A 23,447-nucleotide genomic window follows, 5' to 3' on the forward strand; every position below is an offset into this window, starting at 1 on the left:
CACATTATGTAAGAGGCAGTGGTTCTCTCCATATTCATCACGCTTGCTGCCAAATGTCATAGCTACCAACAATACCATGCCTGTTATTTGCATCATTTACTGTGGCATCCCATAAGGTGGTATCCCACCCAACAGAGGGTGGGAATCAGCTCTGGTGAGTGAAGATGGCGATGATGACAGCTTCACTGAGCCTGGTTAAGCCTCAATGATAACTCTCCTGGAGCTGGTGAGGTAGAGATAATAGGAAGCAAGGACCACTTCTCTTTTTGAGTCCCATCTTTAGACAGACACTCCCTATCTCCCTTCATGACTGACAGTTTAAAGACAGTGGTGGCTCAACCCTCAGGATCAGAAATAGCTAGAACTCAGAGACTGACCAGTAGTCTATCTTCTGACACTAGTCACTAAAGTGACATGACCTTTGATTTCTTAATAATTCTTAGTGCCTCCCTGCTGTCCCAGGATAAAGTCTGACAATGTATAGATGTGTAGAAAGACCCTGTGATCAAGACCCTTGATTTCCTTGGTTGTCCTCCCTCCTCTCTGCTTCACTAAATGATTACCATATTTGCCCCTTTCCCTATGCTGTTCTGTCCTGCCTCATGATAACAGTTCTGACCCATAGGACCCTGGATTTCACATGTGCCCCAGCAGAAGGCTATACCAACTTGCTTACAAAAAGTAATTTTTATCAATAAAGCATGTGATCTAGTTATAATAATGAAAATGTACCAATCTGTGTATTGTAGCTCATTTTCCATATTTCTAGTATTTTAAAAAACAAAATATTTTAAAATAACGGCTTTCTGACTATTATTTCAGTTATTGAGATGAAACTGCTTTGGTGTACATTGCTGGGAGCTTGTCTCTTGACCTATGGGTGGGTTATGCAGATACTCAGTAAATGAGTTTATAGAATCAATACACACAAAGGTCATCTTTTGATGCAAACATGTAAGTATTCATTAAAAGTTGTAAATACTCCATGTCGTTGGGCATCTGCTACATTTAGTGGATAATCTTGATTGTCAAATTGTTCTGATTGACAATCAGCTAATAGACTTGCCTCTGGGAAGATCTCTGAAAGCAATTCCAGGGAGAATTAACTGAGAGCATAAGACCTCCTTCAGATAGCATCTCAGTAGCCCAGATATAGAGGTCAGATTGGAGGAAAAAGCGATGATACTTACCTGCCAGTTTTTATTTCTGCTTAGTTATTGTGTCTATTGTTGTGCCAGTTGCTACCATTGATATAATAATGAAAGATTATTCAATAATTCATTCAAATAATAATAAAATGGTTGCTGCAACCAGACTCTAGCATGTTCCGATTCCTGCATGGGCTAACATCCAGTAGATTACTAGGAATCCCCCAGGACATCAGCATCACATTGGTGCTACTAAGATTAATGTTACCAAATGAACAGAAGGGGACGATGGCTCAATGCTAGTTCCAAGTCACTCCAAAACCTGTATCATATTTGCTTTAAGATTATTCCTGTTTATCAGGAGTTATAGGTGAAACAACTATTAAAGAGAAATCTTTTTTTTTTCTACTCCTCCACTTAAGACGTCAATCACAGGAAGTGAGTTCTTTTGTAGATTTCCATGTCTCTATATGACTTGCTTATACATTCACCATTGCTACCTGCTCATGTTAAAAATTTTAGTAACTGAAGGCAGAACTCAGAGAATCACTTTACTTGCACTTAGCAGTTTACAATAAAACATATCATAAGAATATAATGCATGGACAGATGAATCAGTACACAGAGCCAAATGACGAGCTGGATGGACCCTTGCTGTGGAGTTTGGGTGCATCTTCTATACTCCTCGCATACAGATAATAACCAAGAAGGTCTCCAAACGCCACATCGGACAGATTTTGTAAATGCTCCATCACATGGTTGTGGTCAGCAATTACCTCAGTTTCTGTCTCTATTTTCTTCCCTGGTACATGAAGGGACATAGAATTCCAGGCTTCTGATCGTCTTCTGTGCTTTCTAGTGCCCGATTCCCTTTCTGCAGCTGTCCAGGAATTCAAGAGTGGCTTCAGTAGACTAGAAGATATACTTGCCTTCCAGAAAAATCCCAATGGGCTCAGCAGTTCTGGGCAAGATTCTCCCATCATCACTATTACCCAGGATGTTACAAGGGTCTTAGTGACTCTGTGTTAAGGGGCAGGACTAGGGACTGGGCACATATTTCCTATTCTGTTACAAAATTATAAATGTTTTGTTACACTTTCAAATTTTATAAAAACTTTAAATAGCAGGGTTGAAAATGGTTGGTTGATCAGTTTATCTTTCTCATCAACCCATACTTTGTACAGCACATCAGTGATGCTGGGGTTGGAGGTTATGAGTCAATACCAAGCTGGTTGCAAACCACAACATATGCCCCTATCTTGCTCTGGGTCTGAGGGGTGCCATATTTTTATGTAAGTCTCCCCTTCCTGGGAAGTGGTTGGTCACAACACATGAAGGGTAGGGAAGCAGAGGGCAGAAGGAGAAGGATTCAGAGGACCATGAGTATGACAGAATGACTTCCAGGTACAGCTCCAATAAAACAGCTGAACTTTATTTGGGTGAACAAGGGCTATACAGACCTTGGGAAGTGAGTGGAGGTTTTCAGGGTTGGCGTGCATTATTGGCTGTGGCTGATGTGTCAGGGATGATTCATTTCCATGAAGAGGAATTCCAAGGACATGCTGGGCAGGTTCTTACGGGTGAGGTTGAACTTGTAACTTGGCCAAAGACTACATGAGGTATGTGTGTGTGTGTGTGGGGGGGAATAGAGGTCATGAATTGGAGCATGTAGGCTAAGAATGGGTAGACAGCTTCCTAACACTGGTGATCTCAGGATGAGATCTTTTAGGGGTTTAGGCATGTCTCAATCTTGCTTCAGGGCAGCTTCCCAGGTTGCATGTACCCACGTTTTTCCCTGATAAAGTTTAATTGTTGCTTTGGGAACAAATATATCAATTTTCAGAAGCCCAGAAAATCTTTATAAGCAACAGATATTTTCTTAGTTTATTTAGCAATTATGAATATCTTGTGACAACTCCAAAGCATAAGTTATCTTGTGGCTCTTCTCCAGTCAAATTTGAGACAATGATTTCATTGAGAATGTTGGAAAAAAATCAACACAGGATCACACTCCAACACCTTCAAGGAGGCAAAAGAGTTAGATTGTGAAGCAGAAGTCATTGGTAAGTGATGTGAGACGTTACCCCAAAGTTCAGTGCCTGTTCTCTGGAGAACATGTGCATAGAGTTTCTAGGACCTTGATAATACTGGAAGAAAGGAAACCATGGAAACATAATTGCCCAAAGCAGCAATGATTACATTATCTTAAAACCTCATTAATATGGCCATCTCCTGACCTCTCTTCAACTTCTGTAGAAACAACTATGTAAACATACCTGAAGTTGAGTCTCATGGCTGATGCTAAATATAGTCAAGATGACAGTGAATATTAACCATCATAGATATAAAAGGGATTAATTTGGTATCAACTAAGAAGTGTGTATTTGCTATACACAGGCATTTCTCACCATGGAGCATCCTCAGCAGCCTATATCTGAGAGTTCCTGGTGAGAGGTAGGAACACTGAATGTCTTCTACATCTTTTCAGTCCATTGTACAGCTTTACCATTTTTGTGTGCTGTAAAACACTATTTTCCTTTATTTTACACTTAAATAATTTTTATATATCATATTTTCATCAAAATATGAATGAAAGATGATCATTATTCCCCCGGGGGGCGGGGGACGTAGAGTGAAAAATCATTCAAGAGAAGAATGTGTAATCTAAGGAATAGCTCTCAATGATCGCTCTCTCTCTTAGTCTATTTCCCAATACTATAATAAAATACTCAAGGCAGAATACTGAGTGATGAAAAGGGATTCCCTTGGCTCACAGTTCTGCAGGTTCAGATGCATAGTGCCAACATACGCTTCATTTTAGTGATAGTTTCAAGGTGGATAGCACCACATTGCATGATGGACATGGGAGGAAGTGATCATAAAGGTGGACAGAAAGCCAGAGACAGACTGAGGGACTGACCATGTATGCATCCTGAGTGAAGTTCCCTCAGATACATGATATCCCACACCACTGGCTCTGTTTCTTAAAAGTCCTACCACCTCTTTACATTGTCACACTGACAATCAAAGTTTCAACACATGGACATCTGGAAACAAACCATAACACCAAATTCTACCGTCTAAAATTAATGTATATCTTCAAAAGCATACATTTTTTGTATTGTATGTACAAACTGTGTCTATTTCCTATGTGGCTTTTATGAATAATATAAGCTTGTTTGCACCATTTAGTTAAAGTAGGTTATCAAGGCATAGCTGCATGATGGCAGACATAAGATATTCATGGTCCAAGCCTTTCACAGAATTCTCTAATCAAAATAAATATTTGAGATCCACTGTATTAGGGACAACAAAGGAACATTACTCCAGATGGTCTGTCTTCTCTTACTTCTTCCTGTCTCTTCTCTTACAACTGACAATATTTTTGAAAGAAAGGAAAATTAATATTATTATCATAAACCAATTACATATGGAAATTAAGATTTTTATAAAAAATAACATTGTCAAATTAATTTTCTGTTATCCATTTGCTCATTCCCTTCCAATAAAATGGTTGATTCCAAGAAGACTCCAAATTACTGTTCCCAGATATTCTTCCCAGATTGAAGACATTCATCACATGTATTTTTCAAGTACTGTCAAATCTAGATTAGAGAAAGGAGAAAATAAATGAATAATTCACACATACACACACAAATTGTGTTATCTAATCATACACAAACTAGCCTGAACACTTTCAGCTAGGAAGAGTGGAGCCTTGAGTTAGGTCTACTTTACAGCAATATCCCCCCACCCCCTGGCAGTTTGCAGTGCCCCTTTCTCTGAAGCCAGGCAGGTTTTAACCTTTAAAGCTCACCATGGAAACTGGCAAATTACCATTTTATAACTTTTTTTGTTAATTAGCATCATTCCAGGAGTACAGCCTGGAGTAGTGGTTCTCAACCTTCCCAATACTGCAACCTTTTAATTCAGCTCCTTATTTTGTGGTACCGCTAGCCATAAAATAATTTCCATTGCTACTTCATAACTGTAATTTTGCTACTGTTCTGAATGGTAATATACATTTCTGATATGGAGGATTTCTGATATGCAACCCTTGTGAAATGGTCCTTTGGCCCCCTAAAAATGTCAGAACCCAAAGGCTGAAAACTGCTGGCCTAGAGGGAAACATGGTTGTAGTTTCCATGTCTTAACTCTCTAAAGTTAATTAACTCATGTATCATTAGCATGAAGTAAAAGTTTCCATCTAGCAGTAAAAAGAACAAATGTACTCTGGTTACTTCTAACTATTAACACAACCTACTGACTTGAGAAAAGAGCCTCAGTTGAGGAACTGAGTATGACAATAGAAAATTGTCATAACTGTTAATTGAGGTGAGAAGACTCACACCACTGTGATGTCCACTGTGGACATCAACATTCCCTATGCTGGGGATCCCTGGCTATATAAAGACTGGGGAAAGCTAGCTAAAAGGAGAAAACATGCATTTGTGCTTTTTGCACTACACTGTGGATACAGTGTGACTAGTTGCTTGACTTCCTGTCTTGATTTCCTCTCAGTGATAGATTGTATCCTAGAACTTTAGGCTAAATAAGCTTTTTTTCTCTCATATATTGCTTTCAGTTCTGGTTTTCATGGTAGATTTTACTATAGCAACATAAATCAAACTAGAACAACCTGCTACCTGCTGTGGTACTAGGATGTCTGTCATAGGTATGCAGAACATTCACACTGCATACCTGTGATGATCTTCATGAACCGGGGTGCTCCAGCAATGTTTAGTAGATGAACAACCCCCACAACTGTACGCTTTAAATTCAAGGAGGAGCAGGTGAAAGTATGATGTAAAAAGTGGTAAAACTTAAAGAGACTGAAATATGCCAAGGAAGGGGCCACCTAATCAAATCTATCTTTACATAGTACAAGATGTGTGTGGGCAGGCTCAGTGTGGGTGTCTGTTGAACTGAACTCAGTGATCCCCCCCCCCAGTTCCTTAGACCTTCATCACTAATTGTGAGAAGAGACTAGTAAGTCATTCTTTTATGCCAAATAAAATAATACAATTTACTATTGCTATTTTTGAAGTTCACAAAGATAGTGTGTCAACAGAAAGTGAATGAACAAGAGTGATTCTTGACTCTTGATCTTAATAACCACATATATATCTTATTATCTTTTAGATACATTTGTGTAATGAGAAGAGAGTTGCAATGTCTCTAAAACAGGTACATAGGGACAGAATTCTTTGCTGTAAAAAGTTCTTCAAGCAATGATAAAGAAAACATCCTTGGGCTGATGAATACATATACAGCATCTGCTATTTTGAAGGCATTGGGGTGGATACAGTTCTTGTTTTCACAGATCTTCATGTAAGAGAGTGTATACATGAAAATTGGTAAGAAGAAAACAGAAAATGCGAGACAATGCGAGAAGAGGGGAAGGAGAGGGGGAGATTAATGTACATACATACATCATCAAAGAAGAGAGCTCTTTTCCATAAATGAGAATGTCAGTGGAGGATGTACATACAATCTTGATATATTTGCTTTTATGAAAGAACAAGGGAAGAACACAGATCAGTGGGGAGGTGCCTGAGAACTAACTTGGAAAAGTAACCATGACAGATAAAATCACATAGTGCCTCTTCCAAGAAGACCTGCCTGACTATACCCCATACCTCTTCCAGTCTGGGTAAACTTCCTTTCTGATGTTCACTTGGCCTAATTACTAGATCCATACTTGTATGTACCATATAGAAAAAAATTTTAACCTGCCTTTTACATGCATGTGACTATTATTACACTCTGAAATATTAAGACTGGCCACATGTCTTGGTCCTTGCGACTCAGGGAATAAACTAATTTTAACGACTGTTCAGATAAACTGTACATGGTACAGAGCATAGTTAGCAGTCAAGTTTTGGTAGGTTAACTGATGCTACAAAATGAGAGGTAAAGGTTACAGGAATTATCTTTTCAAGATTATTGTACTAAATTCATATTTCTTAGAGTTGTAAACAAAACAAACCTTCACTGACCACTGTGATTTTAGAATCAGGTCCAAAATATCATAAAAGAAGGATGCAGAAAGTCAAGTGCAAAGGCCAACAAACTGATTTGACTTGCAAATCATGTTTTATCTCCAAGCCCACTAGAGCTTCACCACAGTGAAGTTAAGGTCATCAATACAGACTGTCTTGCAATGAGATGGCATTGAAAAGCCTGCTTTAAATTTTGTGAGCAGCTCAAAGACCCTGAGAGCCCTCTGGAATCCTTACTAGGGGAGTTAAGAGGGGAGAAAAATTGTATGGTTTGCAACAGATTATTTGCCAGGTATTTAGGAAACTGTACTACAAAGACATCATAATGTATTTTGAAAGTGCAATACTATAATTCTATATTTTTTTGAGAATAAAGCCTAATTACTGCTACTAGGTTTTAGCAGTAAAGGAAAATATTCTTAAATGTTGATGGGAACTGTTCTTCCACGTAGCTTTGACTTAGCAGAAGTACCATCTTTTACTTAGCAGAAACCTACAAAATACTAGATTCTGTCATCTTGGATCAGACAGTGATAACACCAGAGGTAGCACTTACCTAGCACAGGTGGTGGTTTTGAAATAGCTGGCAAGGTTGAGAAACAGTGATTTCACAACATCTTGAGTAGAAAAGAGAAATATATACACATATTTTATTTTAAGTACCATAATTTGAGTAAATTCCAAGAATTAGAGCAGCAATCTGGGAAAAGTTACTCACAAGCTATTGTGATCAGCAATGCACATGTAAAGATGCTGGCTAATCCTCCTCCCACGAGCCATCTGAAACAACAGGATCATGTCATTTGAGCATATTAGCCCTGCATCACATACAGGGCTCTTTTAGACTAAGAATAGACACTGAATGTCAAGATTTACTATACAGCTCCAAAATAAAAATAATTTGTGTCAGCAAAAGGCTAGGCAGATAGGGCAACAAGAGACTAGAGAACCTTGAACCAGAAACACATGTAAATGCTAAAAAGATATGTTTTTAAATTATTTATTTTTACTTTAAATTACGTATATGTCTGTTGTGTAGGAAAGACAGCATATGCATGTGAGTGAAGAACTCATGAGGGTGGAGACCAGAGGTATTAGACCACTCTGTAGCTGAACTTAAAGGTGGTTATGAGCCACCTGACGTGGGTTCTGGGATTTGAACTTGGGATCTCTGTAAAAGCATTCAATCTTAACCGCTGAGCCTTCTTTCCAATCCTGTAAACTGATTGCTAACAGGAATGAAAAAACAACTCAATGGAAAGATAGTCCTTTCAGCAAACAGTCAAGAAATGATTGACTATTTGAAAACAGAAGAATAAATTCTCACATACATTTTATCTTACACAACATTGAAGTTAGAATGAGTCAGTGGCTACATTATAAACCATAAAGTATAAAACTTCCAGAAGACATCATAGATGAAAACGGTATGACCTTGTGTTTGGCCATGAATTCCTAAGTACAGTATGAAGTGTAGAGTCTTTAAGAGAAAAACATTAATAATTGAACTAAAGATTAAATCAAAAATTTCTCTGGGGAGGATAGTGTTAGGATGAAAGACAATGCAAAGGCAAAAGAAAATATCTGCAAATCACAAATCTACTAAAGGAATCCTGTCTAGATTATGAACAACCAAACCTCAGTAATAAGGGGGCTGAAAAATAACAAAGTATAATGGCATATTGGTATGCGAATACCACAATGAAATCTGTTACTTCGTATAATAATTTAAAAAGGAAACCCAACAACCATAAAACAACCTTCTAAATGGGTGAAAAATGTGAACACATGCCACATCTCAGCCAATAAGAGATCATGTGAAGATAAGTATTTAAAGTAATGTAGAACATCATTTGTCATTAGACAATGCAAGCTAATATGCTGAGCAATGGCTATCCATATATCAGAATGGCTCCAGCTTGTCTACTGGCAATAACTGTATATTTATCAGAAATGTTGAGCCCATAAATTTTCATAACAAACAACAGAGAAGATACAGGGCCATCATTGCTAACAGGAAGAAAAATGGTGAAAATATTTTTGGAACACAGTTTGGCACATTCTTCCCAATTAAAGGCAGACCTATTCTTGCATTCTCCACATCCGTTCATTGGTAGATCGACAACTCAGTACAAGCCTTTTGTCTTTGTATAAATTTTATTACAAATTGTCAAAAATTTAAGCAAACAAGGTATTTTCTGACCAGCAAGGTTTATAAGTTCACTCTAGATGTCAGTCTTGACAGAGTTTTCATCCTAAACCTCAAATGTAGTGAGTTGTTCAGATTCTGTGGTTGTTGATAACTAGCTTTAATCAGTGTTGGTCAGATAGAATATGGGATGTTCTTTCAATTTTTAAAAATATCATTTGAGACTTGCACTGTGTACTAATATATTGTCAGTTTTAGAGGGAGTCCAGTGAACTGCTGAAAGAATGATATGTTCTTTAGGGTTTGGATGTAATATACTGTGGATGTTAGGTCCATTTGACCTATGGTGTTATTCAACTCAGTGCTGCTCAGATCTCCTATTGCCTCTTTCATAAATCCCAATTCTCTCTCTCTCTCTCTCTCTCTCTCTCTCTCTCTCTCTCTCTCTCTCTCTCTCTGACATATAAATCTTTCCCTAGTTTCGCTGACTCTTCTCATTCATGAGGTGACACAGGTGAAACTTCTCTAGCATTTTCCTTCTAAGGCAGAGCTCCTGAACTAACATTTACAGAACATTTCACCCAAACCCTAAAGAACATGTCTTCTCAACCGCTCATGGGACTTTCTCCAAAAGCAACCACATATTAGCACACAAAGCAAGTCACAAAAGCTATTTTTAAAAATTGACCTTCTTTTAAAAAGGTATTTTTTAAAAAATTAAAATGATATTTTTAAAACTTTAAAAGATATTTCAAAAATTGAAATAACACCAATATTTAACTGATCATCATGGATTAATGCTAATTATTAACAATAGAATCAGGAGAAAGTATTGAATTGAATTCTACCGCTTCTGCACATATATGTCGGGACTAAAATTAATTCAGTGAAAATTAGTGAAAATCAGGTTCATAGCTGCCAGAGTGGAAGCCTGTGAATAATGGAGGTGACAGGGAAAGCAGGAATGAGTCATGTGACACTGGATTAGTTAGATATACCAACACAGTTGGGTTACTTTATGTGAGTATAGATACCTAATTTCCACATGGCTGTGCCAATGTTATTACATATACACAAACATTCCTCATTTCTCTCTACAGACAGACTAGAAGGCATGACATCCCAATACGAATGAGTACACTTGGCACCTAGATCTCATAATGTCCTACAATAAAAGAACTTTTGAAACTTCAGAATAATAACTAAGCCCAGGGCAGGAAAAACACAATGAGTCTGAATTATTTGCTCTTTAACTGTTTTATAAAAGACAATGGAAATAGTAAGAAATGATATATATTTTGTCTTCAAAATAACATTTACTGATCGGGGAAACCGGAAAACAGCATGAGAGGAACAGAAGCCTAAAGTAACTGAAAGTTTTTGGTTGAGCTGGCCAAGAGAATGTCAGCCCTCCAAACAGACCTTACTTCTTCTATTTAATGGGAGATGTACGTTCTTTCAAATCCGGAGACAATTTATGAACGATGGTGACCTACTGTCACTGTCAGTTACAAGGTGGTCGCTCTCACTTGACTATGTCTTCATATGCTCATTCCTAGCTTCTATATTGTCAGGATTTTAAGTGAACTGAATATATATTTTTGGCATTATGCATATTGTTTGACTTTAACCATTGTTGAGTAACTTTCTCAAAAAAAAAAAAAAAAAAGGCAAAGCCAGGTGTGGTAGTAAATGTCTGTAGTTCTAGCACTTGGGGGATAGGGTTAAGAGTGGAAAGAATACATGTTCAGCTTAAACTACATGGAGAATTAGAGTGCAGCTTGTGTGATAGGAAACATTCTTACTCGGCAGAGTAAATCAAAAGTATAAAGATATATACCAGGGCCATAGTAACCCATCTTTAAACTTGCAAGAGTTTCTGGTAGTGACATGGGAATTATTGAGCAAATAATTTTTTTTTTTAAAAAGTGAACAATAGTGTTGAATTATAATCCCAGAGTATAAAGTAAACTTCTGAGAGGTAGGGAAAGAATGAGAGAGTAAAGGAATGAATGTGATCAGAATGTGTGATATGCACGTATGGAACTGTCAGGGAACAAATACTTTAAAGACCATTTTTAAAATTCTTGAGCATATATGGATATGCGTAAATGTTTAAATTTGGATTTTTCAGTTTTCCCCTAATGCCCCTTTCTGTTTCAGGATCCCATCTAGAAAACACATTCTACTTAGTTATCCATTGTGTCCCCTGAGGCTCCTCTAGAATATGACAACAAGGTCCTCGATGGCCTTGTGGATGAATTCTAATGTGCTGAATGCCCTTCATTTGGGTTTTCTCTTTATTTTTCTCATGGCTAGATTAGGGTTTGCAAGACTATACAGGTAAAGTGCCATTCTTGCTGTATCTTGTCAAGGGCATAGACAGTAATCACTCTCATATCTTTGACAGTGACCATGCTCACCAGAGGGGCGCCAACTAGCTCTTGCCATTCTTTTGTACAGACATCGTGTCTACCCACTTCCTCAGTCTGCTCTTTGGATATTAAACACTGTTCACCCAAAAGTCATATGGAGTTTTAGCTCTGCTTCTCAAGGCTGGATGCATCTGCACACATCAGCCCACAAGGAAGGTTTCACTGAAATCCCTGTCATATGAGACAGGCTTTCCTGACCAACTTGGAAGTTTGGAACACACTAAGTAAAAAGAGTGCTGACTATGATTGCTCTACATAATTTCTTCCAGCCATTATTGTACTAATGCACATTATCAGTTTCCAATCTGGTGTATTAATAAAGAATGTTACAATCTATTTCTGGCCACAGAGCCTCCTCCTTTTGTTCGTTTGGTCCTATTGTGATCTAAAAATATTCCTCAAACCTCATAATCAAGTGGGAGGCTTGTTTTAAAGTACCAACTCTCACCAGGCCTAAATTCATACTTAAGTGAGAGAATCTAGAAGTTGGAATTAGAAAAATCAACCTTCCTAAGCAATGTGGAGGTGTTTGACTCCCAGGATGCAGGGATTGAGAGTAAATAGCATTTTGCCACCAGGGTCCAAAGAGTGTGAAGCTTATAGGGCTTCACTGTTCACATTCATTCCATCCGTTCACTCAAAAAATATCAATGAACTCTTGTCATTGAGGAAACAGAAGTGAGGGCAATACATTGATGTTGGTTCTGGTTTGCTCATGTTCTTTAAGAAATACTTTAAATTCTCTCTCCCCCTCTTTCTCTTCTCTCTCTCTCTCTCTCTCTCTCTCTCTCTCTCTCTCTCTCTCTCTCTCTATATATATATATATATATATATATATATATATATATATATATATATATGTGTGTGTGTGTGTGTGTGTGTGTGTGTGTGTATTTACAGATGTATGTATGTGCATATGAATGACAGGACAATTTTCAAGAGTAAGTTCTCTCTTTCCGATGTTAGTTTTAAGTATTGAACTCAAGACAAGCTTGCACTGAAAACTCTTTTGCTTGCTAAGGCATGCCATTAGCAGATTGCTCACATTCTTATAATGAGAGCTAGATGAGTAACATTTGGATAACTGAACATATAGTTATGAAGCGTCAGTAGTAGAAAGTGTTCTGAAGTAAAAAAAAAAAAAAAAAAAAAAAACCAGCAGGGCAGATCTGTGATGAGTAGTGCTATAGTGTCTGTACATACTTGCCAACGAAGTTTTCTCTAACATAGAATTTGAAAAGACTCCAGAAAGAAATAAGGTCATGAGTTATTAGTTTAGGGAAATATTCTTATGCCAGGAAGAGATAACGAAGACTCTGAGACATGAACATGGTTAGTACTGATGGACTTGAACATTTTTCTATAATTTTGAGAAAAGATGGATGGAGAAGACATGCCAAGAACATTTAGGATAGGAGATAGACATTAACACACATATAGTCAGGACTGAGTGCTGTCTATCCATGCCAAGCTGGCTCCTCTGAAACTGACAGCTATTATGGGAAAGTTGATAGCTTAAGGCAATAAATAAAGTCAGGATTGTATGAACAAAGGATCTTTACATATGATTGCCTGATAATAACTATTAAGAAAGACTTGGCCCAGGAATACAAAGTTTCACAAGCTCACTACAAGCTCGTACACAAAGTACTTCTACATGGACATATGCCCAGCAACTGCCTTTCAACCTCAATATAACATCATTCTTAGTGTCATTTACTGTGGCCCAAGATTGTTGTTTCAAAATATTTGCTACAATCTATTTTTCCCTTTATAATCTTACCTTCTCTCAACCAGTTAATCCACTCATAGCATAAGTAATTCATAAGTTCCCATACATCACTTGGTCAGTTCCAGATAAATATTGCTAACCTTTAGACTCTAAAATCTAGAGACTACCTTTTTGATTCTTCTGTGTTTTAGGATACAAGCTACAATAGGAAAAGTAGACTCAGTTTGGACTTGTGCTATGGAATGAACTGAAATGAAAACTTGGATTGTAGCTTCCTTGCCATCACTGCTTAAACAGAATAGAGCACATGGTCAAATCAATCTCTAAGCAATGTATGCTAGCTCTGTATGTACTGGAGAGGAGAGAAAAGGTACATGAAGAACAAAAGGCCACATCGTACCAGATAAGTGAACAAATCTTAGCTATAGAGCTACCTAAAATGTTTTGTGGAAGGAGGCAAAATATTATTCATCAATTACAATTCCTCATTAATTATGAAATGTTATTGTGAGAGAGCAAAACTATGATTACCTTGCACATGCAGAAATGATTAAACACACCGCTAGAAGGATTGCCTGAAAGGAGACCTTAAGCATCAAACCAGCTCCTGAAGGAAGAAGAAATCAATCATAGATCATTGCTAATTAAATAACCCTGGAAAACAAATTTCTGTTAAACCTGTTTCATAGTTTTCAGATGCATGTCATTTTAAACACTCAATCATCAATAACAAGATAAAAATCATGTCAAGTGTGGCTGGAACAATGGCTCAACAGTTAAGTGCATGCCCAGTACCTACATGGTAGCTCACAACTTTAGTTTCAGGGAATTTGATGCCCTCTTCTGGCTTCCATGGGTTCCTGCACACACACGCTACCTATAAACTCATACAGACATATACACCTATGCATAAATTTTGAATATATATATTTTTAAAAATCATACACATTATATGGTCCATTGATTAGAAAACTCTACAGTCAATGAGTTACATGTCCTCTCTCACAGCAAAACAAGAGATTATGCAACTCAAAACCGTTCATATTTGCTGTTTGCTTTGATATTGGAAGAAGCCCTTGTAGAATTTATGCTAAAATGAGAACACTAAAAATATGTTGATGACTATGACTGTGTCAGCCACAATAATAAGAATGCCCATCCTTTGTGGAGTGTTTTACAAATTACAAATACTTTTGATACGTTAGCTTATTTAATTAGCCCCAAACCATGCAAGGTAGAAAGCATAATCTCAGTTTTGCAAATGAGTAGACCAAGGCTGAGAGACAAGACGCAATAGTTCAAGTTCAAACAGCTATGAGGTGCCAGAGCCAAGATTTTAAAACCACATCTAGACAGGACATAATGTTTTGTCTGAAATGGGGCATGGAAAGACAATTGAAACTGTGCATATAGAAAGTCTCTAAAGACCAAGAAGAAAAAGTATTATGAAGCATTATAAAGTATTTATCCTTTCAAAATTCTGTAATCAGTGAACTATTTCAATGGTGTCAAATCATGGTAGAAAGAAGTACGAAGCTCCCAGCAGTTATAATTAGGAGAATCAAGAGAATCATGACCTTGAGTCTCAAACTAATCACCCCTAAGAAATCGGAGTTGACTTAAAGATGAACACATGAGGACTTAAAATATATTTATAAATAGATCTCAACTTAATTTCCCCCAGTGCTACAGAAGCTTAATTTTGCAGCAGTTGTCTAAAACTCAGAAAGACTTTATACTGTGTATGTTTTTATTTTTTTGTGATTTATGCTGAAAATGAACACAGAGTTAGCTATAAATCTCACTGAGCCCCTCGTGTGGGTGGAATCCTGAAGCCTGACAAGTCAAACTGGAGCAATAGTAAATTATGTCACTCAGAGTGTGAAGGATTTATGTATACTGAGAATTAAATAAATTATTGCAGGTTCAGTAGAATGTTAACCATTCATCTAAAGTGTGTTTACATTCTCCACTCTTCTGATTTCATGTGCAATTAAGGAAAATAAACCCAGCTTGAGACACAACAAATATCACTGGCTACGCACACTGAATGGTGAGTGTATGTACGTTTGAATACAACAAAGAGATGAATTCTGTGACCATGAACCTGTTGTACATTGCTTTGTCGGTGACTATTAACTTGGCATTTATTTTGACTTAGCTCATCAGGAACTTAATTTCAATCAGGCTTTTATTCCTCCAACTCTTCCTTCCTTTACATGCTCTCTCCGTCTCTCTCTCTCTCTCTCTCTCTCTCTCTCTCTCTCTCTCTCTCTGTCTCTCGCTCTCTCTCTGTTTATCTTGCTCTCTCTCTCTCTCCTCCCATTTTAGCACCTTCTATTTTCTTTAACATTTTTCACACTTACATCTTCTTTTTCCTTCTCTCTTCCCCATCCCACTCCATCCAGCCCACCTCTAAAAAAATCTGTGCCTACACGTCGCTGAGCACAGTCGACATCTATTTGTTGGTTTTGAAGGCAGTGCTATGTTCTTGATGGGAATCCCTTTTCCTGCTAGAGAGTAAAACAGCTGGTTTCTTCTACTTTTTATCCCAGCATTTAACCTATTCAAAGCCTTTTGAAAACTCACATACCAATCAATGAAGTAATTGTTTTTGCCATGAAAATAAGATCCTCCCAGAATGGATGTAATGATTTTACGTTTCATATCATAATTCTAAACGAACAAAGTATCTTCTGATGGACTGGAGATCTGAAGGATGTCTGCTGAAAGAGTCTCCAGGAGCTACCATGGGAAGATGGGATCTGAGCAACAGCACCAACAGAGAAGAGATGGTAAGGAGTCAAAGACTGGAAAAATTCTAAGCTCTCTGTTTGGAATTATGATTTGCATAAGTCAGTATCACTGTAACTCAGGCCTAGAACTCAAAAGCCCTAATTGATACAAATAACGGCATGCAGGCCAATGTTATTCAAATCTGCTGCATCATCAGGAACAGATTGATCACTCATGTCCTACACATGGGGAAAATGAAATGATGGAGATGGCTAAGCATGTCAGATCTCAGCAACAAGGAAAATAAAAATTCTCAGTGAAGTTATACATGCAGAGTCCACTGAAACAAGGGGAGAACAATTTACTTCAGCCACCAAGCAAAAGGGGACAAAGAAGGTCCATCAGAGATAATCTCATTTCAAGTGGGCCTTGAAGAAAAGTAGAAGGCATCCTGGTACCACAGATAGGACAGACATCCCAGTTGCAACTAGACCATACACTTGTCATGGTCATAGTCTCTACAATAAGTGTACAAGTTTTACTTCATCTATAGAACGTTGGTATTCTTACATGTAAAATAAACTTACACACTTATGAATTGATTCACCAGAGTCAGGGAGAATTTGTTCTACCCAGTCACTCTATGATTAATTTGGGATCCAAGGATGACCAGGACCTTAGGTTCAGAGAAAAATGAGAAACAAAGGCAATCATGCAACAGTGGTGTAGCTCATGGGCATAAGAGAGAAGAGTTCTGGGAACCAGAACATAGAAGGCTAGGCTCCCTGGAAGAGGTGGCTGCTGAGACTCAGTAGGTATTTATTGATAGCCTGGTGGTTGTCTACTCAGCCAAAGCTAGCTTTTTTGTTATTGAGACACCTATACAGGGAACACCAATACCCTTTAGCACTTGCTGAACAGGTGCAGTAAGAATATATTGTGCGGGGCATAAGAGTACATCTTTGGAGGAATAATCAGTGGGACACTATCCATTCATGGTTTATAGAGGCAAGTAAAGAAAAGTTCATTTCACTCAATCTCTGCCTCCTACAGTGATAACTTCAAATCTATTGAGTATTCGTGAGGACAGGACAGGGTATACAATCTTCTAGGCTGTTTTCCTTGCAAAGCAAAAAATAAAAATAAAAAAATAAAAAAAGAATCATCTTTCTGAACAAATTAAGGTTAAATTTTAGAGTTTGGCCTAGTACATGTTATCCCCCTGTGGTGGCTCCTAGCGCTGTAGATTACAGGTGGGGCTCTGAAATGTGAAATCTCTGCAAGCTTAGCAGAGCCAGCTCAGCTCTCCTCCCCTAGACGTGAAACATCATGAAAATGTCATTAATCTGCTGCTGACAAATCAGAGTCATCAGCACACTGGTGAGCCTCTTTCATCACTCATGCTAGGAAATGCTAAGAGCTGAATAGTAGTTTTCTTCCTGAGGCATAGCATAAAGATGTGGGGTTTTTTTTTTTGTTGTTGTTGTTTTGTTTTGTTATTTTTGTTTTTTGTCTTTTCTTTTCTTCATTTTTTTTAGAGTATGTCAAACACACAGCTAATGATCAGGAAGTAAATAATAGAGACCTACCATCCTTCCCCTCAGCTTTATCAAAACCTAATGCTTATCAGGCATCAAGGTTCTTGAAAAATAGAACGCTGTAAACTCAGGACTGCCGAGGACTTCATCACTATACTCAAAGGCAGTTGCCTCCTCTGTATTGTTTGGACACTAGCAGGAGCCCAGGCCCTCCTTTCCTCAAGCAGATTGATACAAGTTCCTAAGTGTACATTACTCATTCTGAGGTGGCAAGAAGAAAGAATTGTCTGGGTGTGGCAAAGATTTAAAAAAAACTCACTTGAATGCACCAAACTGTTCTTTTTGAAGTGTCCTGATGCTTTCATCTGAAGCTGAAGAGAAGAACCCTGGGAGCTTTCTCTGAGAGGCTGAGGAAGGATGTAGCCAGAAGAGGAGGATTCTGATGTGTCTGTGATTGGCTTCTGAGACTCCCATCCATCACTCAGAGAAGAACAGTCTAGATCACTTCCTGGAAAAACAAAAGAGTTTAATTTCTCTCTCTCTCTCTCTCTCTCTCTCTCTCTCTCTCTCTCTCTCTATTTCTCTCTCTATTTCTCTCTCTCTTTTCTCTCTCTCTCTCTCTCTCTCTCTCTCTCTCTTTCTCTCTGTGTGTAGGGGGTCTGTGTGTGGAGATCTGTGGTTCTCTATCTATCTATCTATCTATCTATCTATCTATCTATCTATCTAATCTATCTTTCTATTTACCTATGTGTGTGTATATGTATCCAATGATGCTGTCATACTTTTAATTTCTGTTTCTATGATGAAACACCCTGACCAAAAACAATTTGGCAGAAGAAAAGAAGTGTTCATTGGCTTAAAATTCCAGGTTACAGTCCAACATTTTGGGTAAGCCAAGTTAATAACTCAAGCATCTAGTCACAGTACACCAGTACACCCCCAGTCAAGATTAGAGAGAAACATGCACACCCGTCATTATGCCTTGCTTCTGCTCAGTCAGCTTCTTTCATTCTGATGCTGTTCAGGGGCCCCAGCCAAAGCACTGATGCATAGAATAGTGGGCTGAATCAAATAACAAGCAAGATAATTGCATGTAGACATGCCCCACCTGATCTAGACAATGCTTCACTGAGACCCACTCTCCTGAGTAACTATAGGTTGTGTCAAGTTGACAATAGAAACTAACCAGCAGAGTTGCCCTGTGTATGGTTCCCAATTATTAGAACAAAAGCAACATTGCCTACTGCACTAGTGGAAGGGGGTAAGAGGAACCTGCCTGTTGCTGTTTTAATCTGTCTCCATCCTTTAAGGTAAAAATGACATACTTTCAGAACACAAGCAAAGATGAGAGGAATGAGAGTTTGGTAAAGGAATACAACTATAGTGCAATTACAATAAAATGGCCCAACAGAGTTCAGAGAAAATATAGATTTACAACAAGATGGAGAACAGACCACAGAAAGCATTGTCATGCTATTGGAAGAATAGGGCCTCCATTTACAGAGATGGGCTGTTCCTTAGTAAGAATGTCACCATGTACATATTCATCTGATATTTCATCTAGATAAAACAATATACAGTTTGATATATACTAAAATCCAGATGGTCCTTGAAAAAAATCATGAAATGGTACCCTAACATCATGTAGGTAAGAACATGGTTTATCTCATCTTCAATCTCCAAGTCATGTTAGGTGATGAACTAGTTTATCTGAAGGATATATGTGAGCATATGAGCCGCACATCTTAAAAACATTAAACTTTATAGCAGAGATAACTCCTACTTCTAGTCTGCCCGTTAACTCATTTGGCATGTATTGAATGCTACTGTATGTCACACTGTTGGGAAGCAATAGTGGAGTAGAAAGGTGTCACCATTTGTTTTGTGAGATTTTTATTCAGGTAAGAACAGAGTAGCAGAATATATTATGATAGGTGTCACTATAGAAACTCACTCTCTATAAACCACACTGGAACACTGAATGAAATCTTAAATAGCAAATACACGCTTTGTTTTTACTATTTAGACAGCACACTTGGTGCAAATAGTTTCTAATGCATTCTCTTATAATCGTTCATTCACAGTTAGATTTTACTTGCCCTGGCATTAGCCTACCAATGCTTCTCAAATAACAGCCAAATTAAATCTCAAATCTATGCAACACACAGTATAAAACATACTGTGACAACTCCTAGAAACATCAGGTGTCTTCAACATAAAGTCACCATGGGATGATTCTGGGTTGTTGAGTTTTGACCTGAATCGAAGGTTAAAAGACCCTAAACTTCTTAAGCTAAAACTTTGCTGGAAAGGATACATGCAATAAGTATAAATGACTTTCAATTACATAGGAAGTGCCACATGTTGACTAAACAGAATCCACTGATTTGGTTCATCTGGCTTGAATGGCTGAGGAATTCTTAAGTATCTGCCTTTGATGGTCTGTGTGATATCTACCCTCGGCTTAGTTTCCTTTAGTGTCCTTAGGTGAGTATCTGAAACAATGCAGAACACACTGGCTTGGAGACAAAGACACTCACAAAGATCAGGCAGAAGTCCTGCATAGAACACAGGTATTTCCTGTGTTGACTTAAAAGATGGCATATATCCAGCACACATTCTTTTAAAGCTGCATGCTTAAGCTCAAAAGAAAAGGTCATTCCCAGCAGGCAACCTGAGATCACACACAACCCTAAACAAGAGCTGTAGCTGATGCTGACAGGGATGGGGGCTAGAAAGGTGGAACTTAAAAGTCATAATTGAAGGGCTGCAGATTAAAAGGTTCTATAGGGCATGGGAAATGGTCCTTTATTCTTAAAGGGGACAGAAAATTAGAAATAAGTCTCTGCAGGGATGCAATAACATGTTCCCTCATGAAAAGGTAAGGAGGGAGACAGACAGACAGAGAGGGGGGAGGAGGAGGGAGGGAGAGGAGAATGGAGGGAGGGAGGAAAGGGAAGAGAGAGAAAGAGAGACAGAGAGAGAGAGAGAGAGAGAGAGAGAGAGAGAGAGAGAGAGAGAGAACATTTAGTATCTCAGGTCCAGTCAGTGAATGGAGGAAACTATCTCCTGATGCTTTAAAAGTGGATTTCAAGTTGTAATTTGTAAGAATCTAAAGAGTTAATATTTGTTCCATTAGTACTGACCCCTGATACTGCCAGGAGCCAGTATAAAGGCCATGTGCAACATCACTCAGTACAAACTACATGGTTTTTTTTTTTTTTTTCCAGAGAATATCCAAGAAAGATGTTCACAACCTGCATCACAATGTGCACAGAGATATCATCTCACATGGGAAAGGAAAATAAATATGGCTATGAAAGATGAAGAACCCTATGCAAAAGATGCTCCAAAGACTTGTGTGATCACTGCTTGGATTTTAGCTTTGACAAGCTGGCCTGGCATTTGGGGAAATTATTAGCTAATTAGAAAATTTAAAAAAAAAAACAAACAGGTGATATTATAAATAAGAAAAAACAAATTATTTATCTCCATTTCACCATTTCACACAAACTAAGTTAGGACAATTTCCCCTTTGAATTGGACAGCTAGGGTTTTAGCCCTCTATGAAAGAATTTTTTGATCTTTCCTTAAATTCTTCTAGGCTCAGTGTTCTTCACATACTCTAAATCCCCTGAATTCACTGTGGGGAAAAATATAACTTTTGTCACCTGCTCCTTATAAAGCTGACCATATAGAGTGACAGGGTCTCCAAAAAGGGCACTACTTAAGTGTGATGAGGAATAGCTATGACCCTAAACTTGTTTTAGAGAAAGAAGAACTGAAAATGCAGAGAAATTAATCAGGAAGGCTATAGTTTCCATGCAGTGGGAACGTCAAGTGGGACAATCTGAAACTGTTCGGTGCTAGTTACCAATCGAAGGTTTCTTTCTCTGTTTCCACTGGGGTCAGTGGATGCCCACCACATAAGATGACTGAGGAAAGATGCCAGGTGGGTGGAAAAACTGAAGCAAGGCAGGCTACAGTTTGACACTCCAGGAAAGCCCTCAAGCCAAAGGGTCTCAGAAACTGCAGCAAAAGTACAAAAGACAGGTGCTTCCTGGACGTAGAGCAAGAAGGTCCGTTTATCTGATCAGTACCCTTACTATATACATTGCATGGATTGTTCTGTTCAAGGAACTAGAGGAGCCAAGTCATATTACAGTGAAAGTCTAGAAAAGGGACTTCTGAGTATGTTGCACACAGGAAGACTTCACGGAAGTGTCATGGTTGGATCAGAAACCTGGCGGATGAGTACAAACTCGACCAGGTGACAGTGGGAAGATAATGAAGCAGGTTCAGAGAGGGAAGATCAGAGGAAAAGGAGGCCAAAGGCTAGACATCAATCTGAGAGACAATATGGTAGGTTCCCAGTGAGCGAGTTTTACATGGCTGGATGGAAGAATGAGCCTGGGGAAATACCACAAGATGATGTTGATTGGACTGAGTCCAGGTTCCAAGCGTCCTCTCACACCCGGGATCTAAGATTATTCTGTGAGGAGTTTGGAGTCATTAATGAATATCCAGAATGAATGTAATATGATGCTTGTTGCTAAAGCACTCTAAGCAATGAGCCCTGGAAGCTCACTCTTTGGAAGTGAGTCTTTAGAGGAGGAGTGATTCAGGAATACCAATAGACTCTTGGGGGTCCTTTTATAACAAGTGTTTTAAATTAGGTGGTGTTTAAATTGGGTAATATCACTCTGTGGCATAGCTTAGATACCGAGCCAATGAGCTGAGGCTTTTGGATAGGGTAGTTCCTGCCATGCATACTTCTTTCTCCCATTCTTCCATAGCTTCTGGACACCTGCCAAAGAAGCCTAAGGAAGCTGGTTGCCATAAAAAAGGAAAGTGGCAGGGAACCGGTAAGGACCACACAGTAGAGCTTATCCTGGAGCACTGCTCACAATGGTCAAAAGACAGATTCAAGTTGAGTCCACGGGTAAATGCATAAATAAACCATGGCAAGTGTATACAATAGGATGTATTCAGCCTTAAGGAAGAAGATCCTGCTGCTTGCAACAACATGGAAGAACCTGCATGACTATTCACTAAGATAAGTTAATCCACTTCTATAAGGATCTAAATAGATAAACTGACAGAAGCAGAAAATTCAGTAGTGATTACCAGGGCTCAATTGTTAGTAGGTGGGGAAGATTAACATTACAATAAATGGATACATTTTAAGAGTATGTGTTGCACAGTCTGGTGCTTGTAGTTAACAATATGATATTTGTTTTTTAAAGATAGATTATGTTACATGTTCTTAAAACACACTCATACCTACACATAAACACACAGAAGGATATAAGGTGCCTTGGAGAGCTGTTTGGTATGTCCTTTATGCTAATTATGGTGATAAGTAACAGGTGTTTGCATATATCTAACTCATTAAGTTATACGCATTAAATGTGTACGATTTTATGTGTATCAATTATACCTAAGTAAAGCTGTTAAAAACACAGAGAAAGTCAGATGACCACATTAATATGGATATGAGAAAGGATCCAGTATATTCCTAACTAATTACACATTCCTAAAATGATATTCTATAATCCCAGGACGTGAGGTAGGCTCTGTAGCAACAGCAACAGGAAAAATATCCCTGTGCTGTTTCCAAGAACTACCTGGTCTAACTTAGAGAATAAGCTCTGAAAATTGAATGAAATAAAACTAAGGGCTCTTGTCTGGCATCCTGGAAATCCTA

General features: G+C 38.2%; 1 protein-coding gene across 2 annotated transcripts in view; it reads right to left on the reverse strand.

The window, feature by feature from the left end:
* Window positions 1-1,732: 1,732 nt before the first annotated feature.
* The window catches only part of Tmem71 (transmembrane protein 71), a 36,735-nt gene continuing 15,020 nt past the window's right edge, over window positions 1,733-23,447 (reverse strand). For both annotated transcript variants that reach the window (XM_034517024.2, XM_076911424.1), the window contains 5 exons: window positions 18,060-18,248; window positions 13,998-14,073; window positions 7,869-7,930; window positions 7,707-7,767; window positions 1,733-4,753 (listed from right to left, as the gene is read on the reverse strand). In XM_034517024.2, coding sequence (XP_034372915.1) covers window positions 4,738-4,753; window positions 7,707-7,767; window positions 7,869-7,930; window positions 13,998-14,073; window positions 18,060-18,248 — 404 coding nt within the window. In that variant the 3' untranslated portion in view covers window positions 1,733-4,737. The remainder of the gene's footprint in view (window positions 4,754-7,706; window positions 7,768-7,868; window positions 7,931-13,997; window positions 14,074-18,059; window positions 18,249-23,447) is intronic.

The sequence above is a fragment of the Arvicanthis niloticus genome, chromosome 13 (genome assembly GCF_011762505.2).
Source record: "Arvicanthis niloticus isolate mArvNil1 chromosome 13, mArvNil1.pat.X, whole genome shotgun sequence".
Taxonomy (NCBI): Eukaryota; Metazoa; Chordata; class Mammalia; order Rodentia; family Muridae; genus Arvicanthis; species Arvicanthis niloticus.